Raw genomic sequence first — 24,941 nt, 5'->3', positions numbered from 1 at the left:
ATCTCAATTGGTATTTCGTCAATTCCTGGACCCTTGTTTTTTGCCAATAACTTCAGTGCAGCTTGGACTTTTTCCTTTAATACCATAGGTTCTTGATCATATGCTACCTCCTCAAATGGTTGAATGTCAACCAATGCCTTTTGGTACAGACTCTATGTATTTCTTCCATCTTCTTTCAATGCTTCCTGTGATGTTCAATATTTTGCCCATATAATTCTTCAATATTACAACCCTAGGCTTGAATTTTTTCTTCAAATCTTTCAGCTTGAGAAATGCTGAGCGTGTTTTTCCTTTTTTTTGTTTTCTTACTCCAGGTCACACACTCCACATCCATATATCTGCATAACTGAATACTAACAGGTTGTCATTAAGTCAACCCTGACTCATGGACTCATGGTGACACCACATGTGTCAGTGTAGAGCTGTGCTCCATGGAGCCTTCAATGGCTGTGATCTTTCGGAAGTAGATTGCTATGCCTTTCTTACAAGGTGCTTCAGGATGTACAAATATATACCTACGGATATATATATACACACACACATCAAGTACATTCATGCCACAGTCTGAATGAGGCATAAAAAATTGTACAGAATTTAAAAAGATGAATGTAAGACTTTTTTTTTAATTAAGAAGGAACAAAACATGATAATAATATATAAAAAATGAGTTCCCCCAAATGGCAACTTCTTTATGGCTTTTCCACCTTCTAAGCTGTTCTACTGGGTCTGACCAAGGAAGCTCTGAGGGGCTGTGAATTCACACCTGTAAAAATGGCCTCGGGGCAGTGTCTGACCTCCTGTCAGTTCACAAGGGGGAAGAAGACTCAGGATCAACAGCCCAAGGCTGATACCTATGAGGCACCAGTCAGACCTGCCTACTCTCCCCACCATTTTATCAATTCTGACACCAGCCATCCCTCCATGACACTCTTTACTTCTCAGCTGGATTCAATAATTCATTGCAGTGGTCATACAGAACTCACAGACCATACTCACGATTATGGAGTTTATTAGGGAAGTAACAGGTTACAATTCAGGCTCAGGAACACTTAAGGATACAGTTCTTCTATCAGGACAGCCTCTTCCCAGCTTTGCTCACAGGCACGCATCTCCCTGGCCCTCAATCTCTGCCCAAAGGCACTCAGTCTTCTTGCTCTGTGGACTGGGAAGCCCACTGCAGTCTCCTGAAGGTCTCCCCTGCCAGCTTTCTTGCCTGTCTTACCTTCTGTGGAGATGGTGGGCTCTCCGTCTCCTGGGTCCAGGAGCTTCTCAGTGCAGGGGTCCTGGGTCCAAAGGACATGCTGGCTCCTGGCTGTTCTTCTTTGGTAGTGGTGGAATTTTTTCTCTCCCACCTTTAGTGTGGCTCATTTCAAGCCCAGTGGTATGACAAAACCAACTACTCCCTTTGGTGGGCTACAAAAGCCCTATCACACAAGCCTGCCAATCATTTGGATGGGAGTTTCAAGACCATGGCTAGAAAGGCTACACAAAAATGATCTATCCCACTGTACCACCCTTTAGGAGAAATGCTCAAGATCACAGGAATAATGAAAAGATAGTACTAAATATTGCTTGTCAGTACCATTTTATATCAATATTCAGACAAGCCAGCATGACTTTCTGGAATTCATACCTATGCCCCACACTTTGCACGGTTTTTGTTACCAGCAGCATAGGTCAGACTCTCAGTGGTTACAAGTGGGCCCTTATACCACTGTGCAGAAGCCTTTCTCATAAGATGGCGTTTGGAATGACTAGGGCTCCTTCTTTGTGGACACTGGAAGGAAATACATTGATCCTTAACATTGGGGATGTTCCTTAAAAGCTCTAAAAGCTTTTTCCTGATCTGTTCAGTGGGAATAATAAGAGTTCCTACCTCAAAAATTGTTACTAAGATTAAAAGAGATAATGTAGGCAAATAAGCACTTAGATTATTTCCTAAAAGAAAGTAACTCAAGATATATATACATATACATATACATATACATATACATATACATATACATATACATATACATATACATATACATATACATATACATATACATATACATATACATATACATATACATATACATATACATATACATATACATATACATATACATATACATATACATATACATATACATATACATATACATATACATATACATATACATATACATATACATATACATATACATATACATATACATATACATATACATATATATATGATGACTTGTCAGTGTTATTTTAATTATGTAATGCAGCCTGGAAGCACACACTCCTTTGCCCCTACACCTCATTGGCTCCCACCCAATCATCTTCATTTATCAAGAAAATGGAAGCTAGAGTCTGACCAGGAACAGGACAGACCTCCCAAAGTGAAACCAGGCCTCACCAACTATAGACAACAATCATCTTTACACAAGGAGCTTTCATTTGCTGCTAAGATGCTCACACTTTGCTTCCATGTTGTTCTGACTCAGAGACCCATGGGCACCCAGAAGACAGATGAGACTCAGACATGGTTACAGACCAGTGCCCATTCCCTTCATAGACAACATATTCTTGTTCAAACTGATGCCTAGCAGCCTGAAATTAGTGATTGTGGGAAGAAAGGAAAATTTAAAGAATTGAGGCTGTTAGCTTAATTCTTCATAGAGCTTTATGGTAGGTTAGATTTATACAGGACACCTTTTTCCAATAGTGCCAATAATCTCTTCCTTCCCCCTTTTTCAGTTATGGAGCATGTAATTATCACTTTCTGGACTGAAAATCACTCTTATTTTTGTCTCTCTTCATCTTGGGGGATAAAAGTCATAAGTAAAATGTGGTGGAAGGGTTTGGATGGGGGGAGGGGGTCCTTCCCTGAAATTGGATCACCTCCTTTGTGGTTTCCGCTTTCACTAGCCACATTGAAACAGGAAGTGAAAAGACAGGTCAATATATGTTTTCAACTAAAACCTGGCTTCTCAATCCTTACTCTCATACACTATCAGACTCTCTCCACCTTTGTTCCTTTCCCTAACACTCCTCTTGAAAGACTACGTTGGGACCTAATGACGGGACCAGATGAAACTTTGAAGCAACAGTCTATGTGGAGGAAAATATTTTGGAAACACTAGCATTTTCTCCCAGTGGTTCTTTGTCCACCTTACTCTTGTAACATCCCCAATTCATGAAGCCACACTCTTCTGCATTTGTTACTTCACTAGGATTATAAAACAGAGATAAAAACAAGGAAAGAAGAAGGACTTTTCTGGCTGTAGGGATTCCAAAGCATATGCTATTCAGCCCCTGAGAGTTCTCCATGGTATATCCAGCCTTGCCTTCACACCACCACAACCAGCTTCGCCTAGAAAATTTCCCCTAAGTTGGAGGAAGAGAAAAGAGATAAATGAGAAGCAATAGAAATGTATGGAGAGTAGTGAGTTCAGGTAAAGTAGGCTATACCATGCCTTTCAAGATCATGGAGAAGGGAGAAAATTCCAAAGTAGGTTTGTGTGAACTGACAGCAGGGGGACCTTGCCTCATTCCAGTGATAGATTCATGGCAAAGTAGCCTAGCTCTAGAGAAGAATGGTTGACCAGTGAGTCTAACCAGGAAGGGTCATAAACAGCCTCTCAAAAGATTCTTTGAGGGTAAGACCCTGTGAATGGGAAAAAGAGTCATCCCAGATGACCAGCATCACCTGATGACTAAAACCAAAATGGATCTATCCACTTACAAATTGGCATGTATAAGCCATTTATATAGGCATATAATTCCAAGAGAAAGAAGCTTAATTGATTGTGGGAAAATTCTACTACCCAGCAACACGTGGGCTCAAAATAGAAATTATATTCAATTATACAAGAATAAATAAAAAATCGTATTTGTTGCATACTTAAATGTATATACAGAGATTTGAACTCAATACATTCCAGTACTGCCAATTTGTACATAGAACACCCAGGGTTAGACAACTGGTGGGCACGTGTGGCACAGCTGTTGTTTAGTGGACTGGCAGAGGGATCACAAATGCCTTCCTGGAAGACCTTTCAGCCTTGATTATGAGGGACAAGCTAAAACAATAAGACAGGGTTGTTGTGTGGCCTAGGGGATGGTGGAGGGAAAGAGAAGAGAGAAGTTTCTGATTAAAAGATGAAATCTTGCTAGCAGACAGCCAAGCTCCCAAAGGGATGTTATGTCTCCAAGTTTCAACTGGCTTTTCCCAGTTTTAACACAAGCCCCCTAGAGTGGCTCATGGTAAAGAGCCACTTCTATTAAGAAAACTCAGGCTGTCTGAGAAAAAGACACTGTTTAAAATGACTTTAAAACTGTTCTGTAAAACTTTTAGGGCTGAATGTTATATGCCCATAAAACAGGGAGGTTGAGGACTGGTCTGCAGGTGCCTACATAATTACTTCCAGTTACTCGCTAAAACACACTTCCCAAGTCTCCACAGTGAAGCTTAAGGGACAATCCCAGACAGTACACCTAGGGATCCAAGGAAGGAGCACTGAGGGGAAGGGGAAGGGAAGAAAGTGACAGAGGTGGAGAAGTAGTGGAGAAGAGGAGAGGAAGAAATGGAGATAAAGGAGGAAAAAAAAAAAAGAAGACCACAGAAACCAGAAATGGAAGTGAATCCTTAATAGAACCAGCCCAGGAACCATTCATCTCCAAATCTTACATTGGCTTCCTGGTTTTACAGCCTGTGGTCTCGTTAGGAGGAAGTCTATGTTCCAGACAGGACTGAACCAAGACAAGAATGTGTAGACAGCAATGATTTTGCAGAGTCTGATGTCATTTTGTCTTCTTTTACACCCTTTAAACCCCTCCTACTTACCCTGTCAAGTACTCAGGGTTTTTTCATCACATCCATATCATGGAGAAAAAAGTAATAGGGTAGATTACAACTGAAAATATTATTATTAAGGCACTGGAGAATTAATAGGTAACCTTTCTTTGCTTCTGCATGGGAGCAGCTCTTAAAACACACACACATTGACTCACACATACAACCTCATGGAAGAATTTTAGGTACAGAGTGAGAAAGATATTTTCTATAATAAATTCATTCACTCGTCATTTATTGTACATCTACTGTATGTCAGGGGCACTGTCTGGGGAAACAAGGATCCGCTGATTACTAGAGCATGTTCTAAAACAGAAGGCCTTTCAAATCCCCACATATAAAGGTGAGTGATTATTTACTCCATCTGTTTATAAGAGAATGAATATTCCTTTGGGGCACCCCAATTTTAAGGCATGAAATTTATATTTCTAGGGTAATTTTGCTTAAGATTTTCAATACCCAAAGGGGCTCATTGAGTTCCAAGCCAGAAGATGCTGAAAGCCGTCTTCGGACAATGAAATAATCTACAATAGCAGCCAGAGGGTAATTCCCAGGAACAGTCCTCATTTTGCTCATATCATGTGCCCTGCCTAATCATAGATTCTATAATCCATATTTGCATGGTGTGCCTCAGTTTATACACCTTGCTTATTGCTTATCTCCAGAAAGAAATACTGTGCTTTGGGATAGTAAAGAGAAGACTAGTGGATAGGGGCAAGAACTGCTTTGCTCTAGCCCAGGCATTTAATAACTTGTTCCATCAGAATACATGGAATCCAGTTAACACCTTTATAATCTATAAATGGTGGGATGCCTCTGAGCTTCCCTCTCTCTCCATTAGCATCCTCCACAGCCTATAAACATGTTAAAGTCTCTTTCAGTTTAACGCTTTCTTAGATTCTTCATCGCCCTCTATCTATCACCTCTTCTATACTACTTCTTTGGCCTTCACAGCCAAGCTTCTTGGAAGATATACATTCTCCTCTTAACCTTTTGTTGACTCCTCTACCTATCACAGTCTGGTTTCTGAACCTGTACTCCACAGAAAATCTGGCTAAAATTACCAAAGAATTCCCACTTGTCAAATCAATGGATAGTTCTCAGGCTTTACTCAGAGTGTGTCTGAATATATCACAATTGATGTACTACTGTGATCTCAATGTCCAACCGCTTGGTTAGGAGGAAGTCGAGGTTTGTCCTGGGGATTCTCTAAAAGCTCTAGGTGAGAAAGGTAATTCATCTGTCATCTGGTTTCTGCTGCTTTCACCTCCCACTGTCCTCTATATTGCTGTTGCTTTGCCTTCCTGTAGATAGCTACCCCACCACACCTCACCCCTGTGATTGCTGCTTCCTTGAGCCTATTGGGTTTAAGATATACATGGACTTTACATTGCAGCTGCTCACCTCCCCCAAATTGATCACCATCATGTACCCTCTCCTTTTCTGGCTTATAAGAAAACTCCTTTTGCTTCTTATGAACAGCTCGACTTCTTTCCAGGGATTTAGGAAACTCCAAGCTGGAGGTGTGGCATGAGGATAAGGGTAGGATGAAGAAGGTCAACCAAAGACACATAAATATTTTATTTATTATGTGCCAGTCAGAAGAAAGCCCTACAATCTACTTCTCAAATATCAACCATTAAAAACCCTGTGGAGCACAGTTCTATTATGATGCACATGGAATCACTATGAGTTAGAATTGACTCAAGGACAACTGGTTTGGGTTTTTGGGTTATGTGCCAGGCACTCTTCCAGGTGTTTATAATCCCTATTTTACACATGAAGAAACTAAGGCTTAGGGAAATAACTTGCTCAAGACCCTATTTGTTCTAGCTTTATGAAGCCATAGCCCTCTCCTTCATTCATATATATATATATTTTTTTACCTACAAGGGTCACATTGGATGGTCTCATTTGAAAATTCTATGTTTAAACCTCCATTATGAGCCAGGTTCATTTTTCCTCCGCAGGGTTCTGGGTCTCACACACATTGAGGCATTTGGCTTGTGATCTCTTCGGGATCTCTGAGTGTTCTGTGGCCATACAGACATTCCCTAGAATAGTCTACGACAATTAGAAGTCTGGTTGGACCAGAGCACTCCAACCTGTCTAACTCTTGTGCCAGGGTAATAGACTCTCCTCTCTAACCCAGCCAAAATGCCCTTGTACTTACTTCATCTCTTTGTAGCAGCTGTCTTTGTGGATCACATTCAGAAGTAGAATGTGGACATTCTCAGTCCTTTTTCTCTTTTGGTTCCTGGTACACCCCTAAGTCCTGGTCATCCTCCCACTCCTGTGGAAATCCCTGCTCAGTCTAATTTGTAGAGACCCCAAACTCAACATATCCAAAAGCAAACTGGCTCCCTGTTTGCTCCTCCTTTTCCTATATTTTCCTTTTTGGCATCGCCATTAATATGGCCAATCAAGCATAACCCCTCTTTTCTCCCCTACACATTTATGTAAACAGCACCTAGAGCTAGAAAGGAAAAAACAAAGCAATAGAATTCATACTGAGTCCTGTCTTATTATGAATAATTATTATTCATCCACAGACATAAAAGTAATTTGGGGGAAAAGATCTTATTAAAGTATGCATTTCTTGCCTATTTTAATTTCTGTCATAATAATCATTAATCAACATTTTCAAATATTGTTTTGATCAGTTGTGGACAAGTAATCATGTCAAATAAATCGAGAAGTTTTGAACACTTTAAAACTCATGATAAGTATCAGTGTCAATATATTGATTGTGATATTGTACTGTAGTTTTCTAAGTGGTTGCCATTGCAGGAAATTGGGTAAAGCACACACAGATTTCATTTTATTATTTTTTACAACTGAGTTACATGTGAATACACAATTATCTCAAGATAGTTTAATTAAAAAACTTATAATAAAAAAAGTCTTAATCAAAATGTGTTTTTAGCAGAAAGGTAGATGACCAACAAAAGACTTTGAAAAAAATACATGTATATGCTACATTAGTATCAAGTTCTTTGGGGGAAGTAAAATGAAAACACAAATTAAAAGAGAAAAAGAAATGATGAATAATTTCCTAATGTTAAAAGAAGAATGCATGGCCATGTACTTTTTAAATGAATGATAGCCCGTTGCCATTGAGTTGATTCCGACTCATAACAACCCTACAGGACAGAGTAGAACTGCCCCATAGGTTTTCTAAGGAGCAGCTAATGGATTCCAACTGCCCCCCTTTTGGTTAGCAGCTGAACTCTTAACCACCGTACCACCAGGCTCCTTAAATGAATAGTGATTATCAAATCATTATGGTATTGATACATTTAGAAGAGTGATTTAACAGTTTTATCTCGAGATGTCAGTATTTTTAATGTGCTGGAAATTACATCCTTTGCTACTACTTAAATTTGTAATTAAGTTTTTTGATGTTACTCTAAGAATGTGTGAAGGGGTACATAGTTTTTCAAAAGTCTTTTAGGGGTTACAAGAGCAAAAATAAGCTTAAGTAGCACTGCTCTCACCGTGCCAAGTACATTCCACTTCTAAGTATGTCCAGGTTTTTAACAGTTCTGAACCTTGGCATCTACAAGTTCTTTCATTCTGGTTTATCCTTTAACTCTCAAAGCAAGCCTCAGATCCTCTGGAAACTCCTCCCTGATGCTTTCATATAATTAGGCATTCTCCCTCCCACGTTCCTACCTAACCTCATGTGTAGTGCCATCATAAAAAAAAGAAAAAAAATCATATTGTGTTATAATTGTGTTACATGACTCTCTCCCAGTTATGCTGTGAGTCCCTTAGGGGTGGACTCATTTCATTGTTCTATCTTTGGTTTGGTTTAGAGAAGAACTGATTTACCAGTATTTTAAGTATTCCGTCTTTGAAGATATATGTTCAGTCTAGGCACTGGGTACTGAGGCTAAATAGAATCAAACCACTGAACACTGGAGCTGAGAGGGATCTCATTCATTCATTTACCTATAAAAAAATTCTTCCCTGCTTTAACATGGCATTGAAAGTACAAAATTACGTCAAAAGGCAGAAATGTTACTGATGACAAAGCTGGGCCACAGGTTACCTTGGCCTTTCCACACAGTGACTTAAGCCATTGAAAGTCAGAAACTGGATTAAATTTTCAAACTTTCAGACTAGACCCTAGTACGGTTATTTGCTATGTCATTCTGCGGACGCTCAAAATGTAGGGGCTTTGTATGTTGACACAAGCAGATAATCTTGAGTCTTGATAGACTATTTAGAAAATCCTACATGTTTGCCTCTATTGCATTATATTAGCTGTCTGCACTACTCTACACCTGATTTAGGTCAATACGGTTCCTTTATTCAGCCGTAATGATGACTGAAAATGAAGAAATATATAAGAACACAAGCAATTTAATATTGAGTTAGATGTGTGAGCTGTTCAGTCTAGTTTTCTACTTCTGAAAATCACATCAAGAAATATGTTGTAGAGGAACATGGTTATTCCTGGGAAGTTTAAGAATAAAATATAAATATCCCTAGCTTCTTTTACAATTTATTGAGTCAGTGACTCATGAAATAATTTAAACATTTCTTGAAATCATTTAAATTTAATAACTTCACTCATTTATTCATTCATATCTTCATTCTTTGAGCATTCACAGAATACCTGCTATATGCAAAGTACTCTGCTTACATATGCAGGTCACAGACCTTACATAGATTTCACCAGTGCATGTGAGTGTGTGCACACACACATGCTAGCATGCACGATTACAAGCAATTTTATCACATGTATAGACTTGTGTAACCATTACTGCAATCAAGATACAGGACTGGTCCATCACCATTAATATCTTCTTTGTGCTAGGGCATTATGCTGCCAAACAGGTTAATCACAAAAGCACAAATACTGTATGAGACTACTGTTATAAAAACTTATGAAAAGGTTTACAAGTGAAAGAAACCATCTTTGATGGTTACAAGGGAGGGGAGGGGTAGGGAGGGAAAAACACTAACTAGACAATAGATAAGTGGTAAATTTGAAGGGTAAGACAGAACATAATTCTGGGGAAATCAGCACAATATAACCAAAGTCATGGAAACTTCATAAACACATTCAAACACCCTGAGGGACCAAGTTACTGGGTGAGGGCTGCAGGCCACGGTCTCGAGGGACATCTAGTTCAATCACCATAACATAGTTTATAAAGAAAATGTTCTACATCATACTTTGTTAAGTAGCATTTGGGATCTTAAGAGCTTGTGATTGGTCATCTAAGATACATCTCACCCCACCTGGAGCCAGGGAGAATGAAGACAATGAAAGACACAATGGAAAGATTAGTCCAAAGGACTAATGGATCACAATTACCATAGCCTCTACCAGGCTGAGTCCAGCACAGCTAGCTGGTACCCGACTATCACCACTGACTGCTCTGATAGGGATAGCAATAGAGGAGCCTGGACACAGCTGGAAAAAAAAGTAGAACAAAATTCAAACTGATAAAAAAAAGACCAGACTTACTGGTCTGACAGAGACTGAAGAAACTCCAAGAGTATTACCCCCCAACACCCTTTTAACTCAGTGCTGAAGTTATTCCTGAGGTTCACCCTTCAGTCAAAGATTAGACAGGCCTATAAAACAAAACACATGTAGTTCAACCATGTATATGAGATTAAATGGGCACACCAGTCCAGCAGCAAGGACAAGAAGGCAGGAGGGAACAGGAAACCTGGATGAATGGAAATGGGGAACCCAAGGTCGAGGAGGGGAGAGTGTTGACACATTGTGGGGTTGGCTACCAATGTCACAAAACAATATGTGTATTAATTGTTTAATGAGAAACTAACTTTCTCTGTAAACTTGCACCTAAAGCACAATTAAAAAAAAATTAATTAAAAAAAAAGATCTTCCTCCTGCTACCTCTTTATGTTACACTTACCACCTCTCCCCCATTCCTCAGCCCATTCCTAACCCCTGGCAACCACTAATCTATTCTATAATAATTTTGCCATTTTGAGAATACTACATAAATGGAATCATACAGCATGTAAACATTTGAGATTGTCTTTTTTCACTCAGTTTAATGCTCTTGCGAGCCTTCAAAGTTTTTGATTGTATTAATACTCTGTACCTTTTTATTGCTCAGTAATGTTCCATGTTCATAGTTTGTTGAAACAGTCAGCACTGAACAACATTTTGGTCATTTCCATTTGGGGACTATTACAAATTAAGCTATTATAAAGGTTCATGTACGGGTTTGTGAGTGGACATGAAATTTTATTTCTTTGGGATAAATGTCTAGGAGTCCAATTGCTGGGTCATATGCTAGGTGTATACTTAGTTCTATAAAACCTTCCAAACTATTTTCCAGAGTGGCTGTACCATTTGACTTTTCTACCAGCAATGCATGAGAGATTCAGTTTCTACAACTGTGCTGGCATTTAGTATTGTCATTCATTTTTTGTTTTGTTTTTAACTCCTCTAGTAGGTGGGTGGTGATATCTCGTTATAGTTTGAATTTGTATTTCCCTAATGGCTAATGATATTGAACATTTTTTTCATGGGCTATTTTCAATCTGTATATCCTCTTTGGTAAAATGTCTGCTCATGCCTTTGCCAATTTTCTAATTAGAATGTTTGTTTTATTGCTAAGTTTTCAGAGTTCTTTATATACTCCAGACACAAGTTCTTTGCCAGATACGTGGTTTGCAAATATTTCCTCCCAGTCTGTAGTTTCTTTATTTATCTTCTTCACAGAGTTTTTCACAGAGCAAAAGATTTTAATTTAATGAAGTCTGATTTATCTATTTTTTTTCTTTTCTGGATCATGCTTTTGGTGTCCTATAAAAGCATTCTTTTACCTGGCCCTGTCCTGAATATTTTCACCTATGTTTCCTTCTGAAAGTTCTATAGTTAATTTTTGTATAAGCTGTGAGGTCTAGGTTGAGGGTTATTTTTTTGCTTTGTTTTGTTTTGTTTGTTTTATTTTCCCTATGAATGTCCAATTGCTATAGCACCATTTTTTGAAAGAAATTATTGCCTGTTGTATATGTAAGGATGTTATGGCTTTCATTCCTCCTAAACACATTCTCGTGCCATTGAATTGATTCTCATAGCCATACTGTAGGACAGGGTAGAACTGCCCCACAGGGTTTCTAAGGCTGTAAATCTTTATGGAAGCAGACTGTCACATCTTTCTCCTGCAGAGCTAGAGTGGCTGGTAGGTTTGAACTGCCAACATTTTGGTAGCAGTCGAACACTTAACCAGTGCGCCACCAGGGCTCCTTTTCTTTCCTCATAGTGGTAATGCATTCCTTCTCTCTTGTGTGTTTTTCTTGATTAGTCAGACTTTCTAGGTTTTTTTTTTCCCCCAAAAAGAACCAACTTTTGATTTTGTGAATTTTTTTTATGACTTTATTTCTACTTTATTGATCTCTTATTTTTATTACATCTTTATGTCTTCATTCTTTGGTTCTAACGTGTTATCCTTTGTTGGCTTCTTGAGACAGATACTTAGATCAGACATTCTTTTCTACGTATGTATCTATAAATTTCCCCTTATAAGGCTTTAGCTGTATACCACAAATTTTGTTATCCCATATTGTCATTTCATTCAGTTTAAAATATCTTCCTATTTCTACTGTGATTTTTTCTTTGAGCCATAATGTGGTAAGAAGTTTATTGCTTGATTTCTAAACACTTAAGGATTCCTTAGATACCTTGTTATTGTAGTTAATTGATTTTTAGCAGATTTCCAATGAAGTCAGAGAATGAAGTCTATAGGATTTCAAACCTTTAAAATTTGCTTTTCGGTTCAACATTCTTTTGGTGTATTTTCCATGGCACATAAAAAGAATGTACATTTTTCACTATTTAGGTACACCGATCTAATATTATCAATTAAGTCAAATATATTAATCATGTTTTTCAGATCTTAAATATCTGTACGGATTTTTTGTTTGCTTCTATTATTTTGTGAGAAATGTTTTAAAATAACTCAAAATGACTGTGGATTTGCCTATTCTTTTATTTCTGTCAATTTTCATTTTACATGTTTTCAGCACATGTCATTGTTGCTGTTAGTTAACATTGAGTTGATTTGACTCATGGTAACCCATGTGTACAGAAGAACTGCTCCATAGGGTTTTCAAGGCTGTGACCTTTTGGAAGCAGATCACCAGGCCTATCTTCTGAGGTGCCTCTGAGTGGGTTCAAACTGCCAATCTTTCAGTTAGTATTTGAGAGCATAATCATTTGCACCACTCAGTGACTCCATTAAAAAAAAAAAACAAAAAACTCATTGCCACTGAGTCATTCTGACTCATAGTGACCCTACAGGACAGGGTAGATCTGCTCCATAGGGTTTCCAAGGAGCAGCTGATGGACTCGAACTGCCAACCTTTTAGTTAGCATCTGTAGCTCTTAACTGCTACACCACCAGTATTTCTTTTGAGTATATACCTAAATTTGGGATTGCTGAGTCATATGGTAGTTCTATGTTTAATTTTTTGAGGAACTGCCAAACGGTTTTTCACAGTGGCTGTACCATTTTGCATTTCCTCCAACAATGGATGAAGGTTCCAATTTCTCCATATCCTCTCCAACACCTCTTGTTTTCCATTTTTTCGATCATTGTCATTTTAATGGGGGTAAGGTGGTATCTCATTGTGGTGTCGATTTTCATCTCCGCTAAAGAGGTTCCTGAGTGGCACAAACAGTTTGTACTTGCTACTAGCCTGAAGGTTGGTGGTTCAAAAAAAAAAAAAAAATATATATATATATACACCTTCTCAGTTATAGACTAACTCATTATCAGAGACTTCACATTTATGACAATGGTAACAAATCTACTATCCAACAATTTTGCACATTTGTATGTCTGGAAGTAACCAACGCAGAAGTGCAAGTGAAAGTAATGGCAATGGGTTTGGTTTTTGGCTTATTCGAAAGAAGTAAAAGCGGGAATGCAAATAGAAACCTGCACACCAATGTTCATTGCAGCACTTTTCACAATAGCCAAAATGTGGAAACAACTGAATGTCCATCAACAGATGAATGGATAAACAAAATGTGGTACGTACATACAATGGAGTATTACTTAGGCATAAAGATAAATGAAGTCCTGATACATGCCACACATGGATAAACCTTGAAAACATTATGCTGAGCAACATAAGTTACTCATAAAAGGATAAATACTGTATGACATCACTTATATGAAATACACAAATATATAGAAACGAAAGCTTATTAGTGGTCACTAGGTGGGAGAGAGAGGGAAAGGGGGAGTTTTTGCTTGAAAGGTGCTGAACTTATGTTAATGGTGGCAGAATAATTAGAAGAAAGGGATAGCGATTGCACAACACAAAGAGGGTAATCAAAGTCATTGAATGGTACATGTAGAAACTTAAATGGGTGAATGTTTTGTTGTGTATATTTTCATCATGATTTGAAAAGAAGACATTAATCTATTGTCTTAGGAATTCCATAGTTTCTGTGGAAAATCGTCATATAATTCTTACTGTTATGCCTCTTAAGGTAATACATCTTTTTTCTCTGGCTAGTTTTGAGATTTTTACCTTTGTCTTTGATTTTCAGCACTTTCTCCAATGGATCTCAGTGTGACATTCTATTTATCCTACTTGAGCATTCATAAAACATACTTGAATCAGTGGTGTGGTATCAATTTGCAAAACTCTCAGCCATTATCTCTTTGAATATTGCTTCTGCCCCAATTCCTCTCTCTTCTTTCAGAATTCCAACTGCACATACATCACAAAATGTTCTTTAGATCTCAAATGTCTCTTAAGCTCTTTTCTATATTTTCATAGTATTTTCTCTGTGCTTCAATGTGTATATTTTCATGATCATCTGGTTCTTTAATTCTTTCTTCTGCTCATAATCACACCTATTAATTTCTTAATTTCAGTTATTGTATTTTTCTGTTCTAAAGCTTGAATTTAATTTTTTATTGTAGATTATATTTCTCTGAGCAATTCCATCTTTTTAATCTATTTTTGAACACAATGGGTCAGGGTAATCATACTTATTTTAAAGTCAGTGCCTGATAACTTCAATATCTGGATAATTTGTGGGTCTGTAATATAATTTGTTGATTTACTGGTTTGTTGCGTTTTGTTTTGCGTTGATTTTTTGGTTTACTATCATTTGGTCCTGTCTCCTGGTATACTTGGTAATTTTTTATTGATTGCTAGACCTTGTGAATAAAATTTTATAGAGGCTTTTAATAATATCATCTTCCTCCAAAGAATATTCAATTTTTTTCTGTTAGGCCATTCAGGTACAGGCAGATGACCCTCTCCAATCAGGGATTATGAGTAATTCAGACTGAATTTCAGTACTTGTGTAAACTAGACGATTTTTGTTTGCCCTTACACATAGGGTGTCTTAGAACCCCTCTGCCTAGACAGGACCTCAACACTATTTTTTTTCTCTGCAGTAATATAAGACTTCTGAAATCACCGTTTAGCTCTGTAATCTCTTAGCAGTTATTTCTACTTGTTTTCTTGGCCACTGGCCTTGAGAATGCATAGTTTAAAAATTAGCAACTATCTTAAGAGAAGATCATGAGCAGAATTATCAGGCTCACAGTTCTGTGATTTCTTTTTCTCTGGGGTCTTGGTGCCTCAAATCTTGGCTGCCCTGGAAGATCTGAACACTAATTTTTGTCTCCTCAGTAGTGACACTGATGCAAGAGACTGTTGTTCTCTGTTCTATCTTGATTTCCTTTACTGAGAACGTGGCAATTTCCCTGAAAATAGATGAGAGGAATTGACAACAGTGGCTGCAACAACAGGCTCAAACATAGCAATGATTGTAAGGATGGCACAGGACTGGGCAGTGTTTCGTTCTGTTGTACAACAGCACCTAACAACAACAATAATAAGTTAAATATGAGTCTCCCTTCAATGCATTTTTCTTTTCTCTTAGATTAGGTCCCTCAAGTCATTGCTTCTTTGACTGATGTCTGATGCCTTCAAAGAGTCAGTTTTGAGGGAATTTTTTGTTGATGTTGTTGGGTGCCACTGAATTGATTCTGACTCATTGTGACCTCATGTGAAAGAGTAGAATTGCCCCATAGGGTTTTCTTGGGTGTAATTTTTACAGAAGCAGATTACCAGATCTTTCTCCCACAGAGCCATAGGCTAGGTTTAAAGTGCTAACTTTCTGGTTAACAGCTGAGTACTTAATTGTGCCACTACCAGGCTCCTATACGATAGATCTAGAGTTACTGAAAACCATTGCTGGGTAAACCTTGGTGACAGGAGCCCCCTCACACACGTTCTCAAAAGGTTATCCTTGGTGATTCAGGTGTGCATCAATCTGGAGGTATTTCCTTACATTGTTATATGCTCCCTCCACCTGTTGTTTTCTATGAGGATAATTCAAGACCCCCAGCCTCACCATAAATAGCTTATTGGAAGATGACCTTTCCGTCTACCCTTCACTACCATGAATGTTCGAATGACTCAGCTGGAAAGCACAGGGGTATCTCTGGTTTACCTGAGCACCTTGGAAATATATGACTGAAACTAATAGCCTTTCCCTATTAGCCCTATTGAACATCTTTTGGCATTTTCCCTGAAACTACTAGTCAAGTAGTATAGGCTATAATTTATAAGACCTTTTTATTTTTTTGCCAGGCCCAACAAAATGTCTCATTCTACCTAGCAATACTTCTTTCCTTGGTTCTCTACTTACAATAATTACAGATGAATCTGAATATATTCATTGGTTCATACTGGACCCCTGAAGATACCCGGTTCTTGATTGGTGAAATAAGTTCTCAACACATGCAAACTCTTGCCTTGGTAGCCTTGGTGGCCTCAGGCTGCCACAAATTTCTGGCTTTTCATGTATTGAGAACGGTCAATACAGATTTTAGTGATAAAAGGACTGCAGGACTCTAAAACTGATCAGATGGGGCCATGCATGCTAGCAAAGCATTCAGTTTGGATCACCACATGCTCGAATTTTTATTGTCTCCTTCATTACCTAATATATACATATATAAAACCCCTTCTGAATCTTGACCTGATTCACCTTTGGGCTTTTCATGTTCTGGTTCCCTCTTGAATAGCAATGATATTCTTTCATCTATTGCTAATCTACTCCTTGTTCCACAATCCATAACCCTAGCTTCTCTTTGGACACTTGTTCATATATTCTTTGATTATCAATTCAATATGTTCTGGGCTCCATAATGATCCCATCATGCATAGGCTTAACATACCCATACTATACCCATACTCGTTGCCATCAAGTCGATCCCAACTCATAGTGACCCTATAGGACAGAGTAGAACTGCCCCATAGAGTTTTCAAGGAGCATCTGGTGGATTTGAACTGCTGATCTTTTGGTTAGTAGCCATAGCACTTAACCACTATGCCACCAGGGTTTCCAGGCTTAACATATATAAAAACAAAATAGGCACCATTATATGAGCCCTCCTTCAATTTATTCCTCTCTGTTTCATATTTGATTACTGAGAAGATTAACTTTGCATAACCTCTTTTAAAACATTCATAAAATAATTTCTGATCTTTATAATCATTCTCTTCCCAACATGAAAGATTTCTTCCAATTGTGGCAACTTAGTTTTTAAATAATTTTGTATAGACTCCTACTCAAGATTCTTTGAAAGTATATACATACTATATTTAACACTTACTTTTTGTTCACGTGTTTATTAAACTGGTTTAATGACTCTCACTGACTGGTCTGTAAGATTCCCTTTATAATAATGATAAAATATTATAAAAGGGATTAGCTTGCTTAAGTATGCAACAGTTTTGCACTATTACAGTGTCCAACCTTCTCCTAGGTGAACAGGCAAGCCTGCTCACCAGCTGAATTTCTCATGACCTCTCAAGAGCCCAACTCATGCAAGAAGTCCACTAGTCTTCTGGCACAGTGATTATTATTAAAGTAGGTTTCAGAGTCTAGCCACCTTCTTGCTAGTTTCCCCCTTGAGGCTGTCCATTTAAAATGGATCTTATTCCATGTTAGCATTTTATTTAGATCTAGATTATAAAATCTACCTAGAACATCCTGGGTATTTGCCAGCGTTTTCTCTAATGCCTCTTTCATATCTGCTGCTTTTTTCTACCATACTTGGCCTCCACTTCACTTACCCAGGTGACTAGTGGCTTCCTTGTCCCAAGGCCAAGTGGCTGCACCTGCAAGGTCTTCCCGAACTGAGCTGGCAAAGTAGACATTCAGGAAGTGAGTACCGTTGAGCTGTAGGGCCTCCTTCAGCTCCTTCACACTCATGTATGCCCTGGAGGTAAAAGAAGAGAAAATATCACACAAAGGAATCAGGACTTAGAGAAAAACAGAACCTTATCTAATCAGACTCGACACTCCCAATCAGCATTGCCTTTTGGATTGGCAGAGAGACAAAGACCAGGCTTTCATGAGGACTAGCATCTACAACCAAAACAGCTGCCAATGCTCACACTGAGATCATGGGAAATGGTTAATACTATACACATCTCTCATCTAAATCTACTCCAAGACTCTAAAAAGGGCAAGATATTATTTACCTTTGCTATATAGGATTGCTACGAGTTGGAACTGACTGGACCCACACTTAACAACAACAACAATATCCCAAATGGATATTAGTGCCTTTTCTCTTTAGTGAGAAAAATAAGATATAAAGTAATAAAACGATAAACTCAAGTCTTTGTTCCAATCATTTTTGTTTGATGATGGGGGTGGTGAGTAGTTTACTTTGTATTAACAATTACAAAACTAGTAACAACTAATGTTTATTGAACAATTACTGTAGGCTGGCCTATAGACGCATTATATCATTTTAATTCTCATACTTCTATAGGGTAGAGACTACTATTGTTCCTATTATGTATATGAGGAAATTTACTTTTGGAGAAATTAATTTACCCAAGGTCTCAAATTTAATAAGTAAAAGAGTTAGACTTAAACACCAGTCTCTTGAAACACCAAGTTCTAGCCATTAAACCACTAGAATATCTGTATGGCCACTAAGTATCTGACATCATACCCAATTCCCCACACTAAACCAAAAAAAAAAAAAAAAAACCCAAACCTGTTGATGTCAAGTCAATTCTGATGCATAATGACCCTATAGGACAGAGTAGAATTGTCCTACGAGGTTTCTAAGTAGCAACTGGTGGAATCCAACTGTCAACCTTTTTTTGGTAAGCAGCTGAACTCTTAACCACTGCACCACCAGGGCTCCTTCACCACTCTACACACAGATTATTTCTTCAAGATAAATCCAATGATACTGCCAATCCTTTGCCTTGAGAATTACCTCAAGCCGTGGTGAAGAAGTCCTTCTAACTCTCAGTTCCTGGTTCTTTCCATCATACTTCATGACCTCTACAATGATAGGAAGTCTGATTGAATGTCTATTTCAGTTTATGCTTACTTTGGGTCTTATTTTTTAAAGAAGACAGCGGTTAGGAAACATAAAGGAGAAAAGAAAAAAAAGAAATGAGTTTGATATTAGAGAAGATATCATAAGTCTACTGAAAAGATTGCTAATTGTATATGCATTTCTCTTCCCGGTCCATAAACTCATAAAAACTCTACCTCTACTCTTACTACCTTATGATATTCACCAAGTATTTTTCTCTGTGGCCTTCAAAGCACCAGGCAATATTATCCTTGCACTTACTCACAGAATTAAAGGTCTATCAAAAACACATGCCCGATGGCCCTATAAAAAAACAACAATAAACATTTGGTTTCTTTATAAGCTTATATATAGTCAAAGACCTTCATCTTCCTGGCATTAGCCAAACTTAAAACTTTACCATGAGCAAATAGAGCTCCACCCTTCTTACTGAAGAGCTATTTTAAGAAGAAACAACTAAACCAGAACTCAGTGGACTCCTAGACACACTGGATACTTCTCACAATGTCAGTCTAAAGAGAGGAATGTTCCCATCACAGCTTAGCTGGACAGACAGATCCTTCAACCTAAGTTGGAAATTTCCTTTACAGATTACACTACATTTTTGCTATTCTGGTAGACAAGCTACAGACACTGAAATTTCCCAATCCAGAAGCTAATGTTAGGACAACACGACCCTTCTTCTTTTGTTTGCTCTGCCTCTCCTCCCTGTCTCCCAACCACACGGTTGATGCCATCTATTTAATCCATGTGTAGGCTGTGCTGGCAAAGAGCACTCGATAAATAAAAAGATTTCAAAGAAGATTGTTATTGAATTTTTTGGAACAGAACCAAAAAGTGGTATTATGGTAAAGGAACAAAAAAGATCTTGCCCTGGAAGCAAAGATGCTTGGGAGAAAGGGCTTTAAAAATACCATTTCTTATTGACTTATAATATCTTGCAAAAATTCTCAGCCCCAACAAACCATCCAAATTCCATGAGGTAATATCAGATGTGATCAGAGGGATATTCCTTCTGCTGATTTCCTGGAGACACACTGTTTTTTGGGCTGTTGCCCGGTTTTCCCTGGACATTAGTCATATTCCCTTTCATTAAAAATAATTACAATTTCCTTTATTGACAAATTGATGGTTTGGGGCCGTGATGACATCAAACAAACTCTTCAACACGGAGATGTTTTAATAGGCCAGGAAAGGAAGAGAGAGAGAGAGAAAGAAGGAAGGAAAGAAAGAAAAAAGGGTGAGAAATTAAGGAAGGAAAGAAAAAAGGAAGGGTGGGAGGAATGAAAAAGGGAGAGGAAAGAAGAAAGGGAAGAAGGGAGGGAGGAAGGAAGGAAAGAAAAAAGGGAGAGAGAATCAGGGATTGGGCCTTTGCTCAGCTCAGGGTACCAGTGAAGAAAAGTTGCACCCCTTCTCTCCTCCAGTTCTAGGCTTCCCATTAAACTTAAGAACTGGTAACTTGACAGTTTCTTCTCTTTTCTCCTACTTCCTTTTCCCCAAAACTCACTGTCCCTGGTATGGTTTACTTTGGCTTTGTATGTGATACTGGCTTCTCTATCATTTATCAGTTTGGCCACCACCTTTCTGTCTTCCCTCAACCCATCAGTTCCACTAATTTTTCTTGAGCACCTCCCTAGAGGTCTTCACTTCCACCAACAACCTCATTAGCTGGTTCTACTCATCTCCCTCTTCCTCCTTGCCCAATTCTTTCTCCAGTCATAAATTACCTTTCCAGATGAGAGTGTTTATGTCATGCTGGTGGCAAATCAGGTGAGATCATTAGACTCCTGCACTCCACAGAGATATAGATAGAAGTCAGTGAGTAATAGGGAGAGAATGAAAATAAAAAATCTAGAGCCAGTTAGAAACAGTGAATAATTAAATTAATAAAGGAAAGTCTTATTTTGTTGAAAACTAAGACTGTTATCCAGATTATTCTCTAACCCAAAGAGGATAAAATTGTAGATGTCATTTGCATGCAGAATGCTGAGCCCTGGTGGCACAGTGTTTAAGAGTTTGGCTGCTAACCAAAAGGTTTGAATCCACCAGCTGCTCCTTGGAAACCCTATGGAGCAGTTCTGCACTGTCCTATAGGGTTGCTATGAGTCAGAATCAACTTGACGGCAATGAGTTATAATACATACACACCAGTTCAGAAGTTAACCAGAGCTGATGAAGATAAACCTCTTAGCTTGCTAACTAATGTGACCAGAGCTAGGCTCAAAATTGGGGTAGGAAAGAATGTATGTTATTCTTAAGCTCTGAGCTTAACATCTTGCTTTAAAATTGATCTCTTAAGAGAGAGATTCACCATCCAAAAGAGGTTAACACTCAAGGAAAGTTAAAATGACATGAGAAAATGCAGTAAAAAGGACAAGGATCTGGAACTGACCAGAACTATGTATGAAAAAGAAAATGAACTGCATCATTCTGTTTAATTCCTGCTAGGATCCACCTTTACTTATGCCCTCCACACTCTAGATAGAGATATTCATGACATCTCCCTGAAGGATTCAGACAGACCAAAGTGAACTTGTGTCATAATTTTTATAAAAATTGTTTCAGAAACAAGTTTTCCTGGGGGCTACCATACCAAGTTGTTCTGCCCACATTGCTCAGGCCAGCTGTTCCTGACATGTACCCTGGAAGAATGCACACCTGTCTTATTACTCTATGACTGTGATCTACTGGTTTGGGAAAATCCATTGCCTGGTTTTCAGCCTACCATGTTTCATTGTTCCCCAGACTTAGTGTGTTCACATTGATTTCCGCCACACTCCCTGACCAGTAGTCAAGAAATAAAAAGATGCATTGTATTGGACAAATCCGCTGCAAGAGACCTCTTTAAAGCATTAAAAAGCTAAGATGTCACCTTGAAGACTAAGGTGCACCTGACCCAAGCCATGGTATTTTCAATCGCATCATATGCATTTGAAAGCTGGACAATGAATAAGGAAGACCAAAGAAGAATTGACGCCTTTGAATTGTGCTGTTGGTGAAGAATATTGAATATACCATGGACTGCCAAAAGAATGAACGAATCTGTCTTGGAAAAGTACAACCAGAATGCTCCTTAGAAGCAAGGATGGCGAAACTGCATCTTACATACTTTGGACATGTTATCAGGAGGAATCAGTCCCTGGAGAAAGACATGATGCTTGGTAAAGTACAGGGTCAGCAGAAAAGAGGAGACCCTCAATGAGATGGATTGACACAGTGGCTGCAACAATGGGCTCAAGCATAACAATAATTGTAAGGATGGCACAGGACCAGGCAGTATTTTGTTCGTGGTACATAGGGTCGCTATGATTTAGAACCGATTCGATGGCATCTAACAACAACCCTGACCCGTGACCCTAGCCTTACCACCAGTACCTAAGTGTTCATACACACCCAACTCTTACTAAGCTTCTGACTAGTCCTTGAAGATAAGGCAAAAGGAAATAAACATTGCCCCTTAGTGCACTAGTTTATTAGTAAGTTGAATATGTCCTTTATATAGAAATAATTCAAGAATGAAATCAGAGAGAAGAAAAAGATCCTGAGGTGTCTTAAGGATGTTAAAGTCGAAATTAAAAAATGGCATGTTGAAAAACAAGATATAAAGGATTCCTGTGTGCACTGAGTCTAAAACCCACAGCCCTACTTCCCATGCTCTGAACAAGTCCCTCCTGAGGTATTAAGGCAACCTCCTCTAGAACCAAACCAGACACCCCAAGTACCCTCAGCCAATTCCCCTCACAAAAACAGTCTGTGCAAGAGCTGAAGTATTTTGGGCTGGTTAAAGCTAAACCTTCCTATCATCACTGTAAAGCATGGTTTTCTACCCAAAATATACAGAAGGGTTCCTCTGCCACCTCCATCCCCGTCTACTATGTGCTATGGTTCCTCCCCTTTACCTGTTCCCCAACACTTCTACTATGCCCACACCTCAGGGCTTGTAGGTCCTCAGAAGCACCAACAAGCATTCTCCCAGCTGTCCAACGTAACTTCAGAATCTTAGCTTGTTCTCCTTCTGTCAACTCCCTCTCCCTCTCAGGCTCATGGCACTTGACTACATCACCATACAACTTCCATTTCCTTACATTTTCCTACCTGGCAACTCCGTATATATCAAGGGCTTCAGCATTTGGCCCACAAAAAGCAAACAGAACTTATATCTAGGACATGAAGATAGACCCATGATGGGGACACCTTTAGTGAAAACAAAAGGAAATAAAATAGAAATAAAACCCTTACAGGCACAAAGTACAGTTGACCTGGTCAAGCAAAGGGTAGCTTTAGTATCTCCCAAAGGCAGATAACTAACACCGAATAAAGATATAGCGATGAGCCAGAATTTCAGCTGAGTATCTCCGCCAGAAAGTTGATTCTGCTAATAACAATAGCAGCGCTTCTGGTAAATTCCTTTTCTTAACTTCCTGATAACATCCTTCAAAACATCCAGAAAATAACAAAGAAATATGCTAGTTTGATTTTAATTCACTGTAACAAGAAAGAACTAGTTGGTGACATGGAGTAGACGAGTTCCTTCAGTGAAAGAAACCATGAAATCTTAGTATTCATGATAGCCAAAGCTGGTACCAGCAAGGACTCAAGCTTTAGGAAAACAGATTTCTAGAAAGAAAGACTGACTCCTTGGTCTAGGACTCTCAAGGGGAAAATGGTTTTTGGAGGTGGAAAGATATAAACCTTGAAAATCAACATAATCCCAGAATGTCTCAGTTAAAGCAGAAAGGAGATAATGCATCAAAAACAGCCCGCTTCTGTCAGGGAACTCTCTGCTGAGCTGAAATTTTAAGAGAATATATGTAGATTTTTGGAAGGAGGAATAGCATAAAACTGTAAAAAATAGGGTAAAAAAAGACAAAGTCCAGAACCAGCATAAACACACGCACACACACAACATGAAAAGAATGATAAATGTAAACGTTTCTATTTTTCAGAATAAAAAAAATAGAGCGTATAATGATACAGGGGGCAAAAGAAAACTGAACTCTTCAAAGTCTGCTTGCTACCGGTTAACCAGTTGCTGTTGAATGGATTCCAACTCATAGAGATCCTATGTGTTTCAGAGCAAAACAGTACTCTGTTGGGTCTTCAATGGCTGATTTTTTGGAAGTAGATCACCAGACCTTTCTGACAAGGCACCTCTGGGTAGACTCAAACTGCCAACCTTTCTGTTAGCAGCTGAGCAAATTAGCCGTTTGCACCACCCAGGAACTCCATAGCAGCATAGAAGGCCAATCAAAATTGAGCCCTTTGAAGTCTACCTTGCTGCCAAATAGAGTATTCATTAAAGTGGAATTCCATTCAATAATTTACTTACCTGTAACCATTTATTTTCTCCTAATAATAATAGCGATCACAATTTATTGCATCCCGACTAAATGCCAGGTGTTTCATATATATTTTCTCATTTAAATCTCACAATAACCCTATGAGGTTGGCATAATTATTTCACTTTATAGATAAGAAACTAAGGCTTACTGAGATTAAGCCACTTGCCCAAAACCAAACAGCTTGTAAATTTTGGAGTCAAGTTCAAGTCCCTCTAACTCCAAAACCCACATTCTTTATTCTGTTCTTATATTGACTTCTCTATTGTCTGTTAGTCACAGTATTGGGCTCTGGTAATGAAAAGATACATAAGGCATGGGTCTTGCTTTTAAGAAGCTCAGTCTACTTTACAACCATGTAAAGACATAATTATAATATAAAGTGACAGG

The 24,941-nt window shown here is 38.4% G+C and overlaps 1 protein-coding gene across 1 annotated transcript in view; it reads right to left on the bottom strand.

Annotated features, from left to right (window-relative positions):
* The window catches only part of PAPPA2 (pappalysin 2), a 342,051-nt gene that overhangs the window by 197,571 nt on the left and 119,539 nt on the right, over nucleotides 1-24,941 (bottom strand). Inside the window, exon 4 of the mRNA XM_049868523.1 lies at nucleotides 17,942-18,087. Within this exon, the coding sequence (XP_049724480.1) occupies nucleotides 17,942-18,087 (146 nt within the window). The remainder of the gene's footprint in view (nucleotides 1-17,941; nucleotides 18,088-24,941) is intronic.

The sequence above is a fragment of the Elephas maximus genome, chromosome 24 (genome assembly GCF_024166365.1).
Source record: "Elephas maximus indicus isolate mEleMax1 chromosome 24, mEleMax1 primary haplotype, whole genome shotgun sequence".
In the NCBI taxonomy this organism is placed as follows: domain Eukaryota; kingdom Metazoa; phylum Chordata; class Mammalia; order Proboscidea; family Elephantidae; genus Elephas; species Elephas maximus.
The sequence above is the reverse complement of the archived record's forward strand: the minus strand, read 5'-3'. Positions and strand labels throughout refer to the sequence as shown.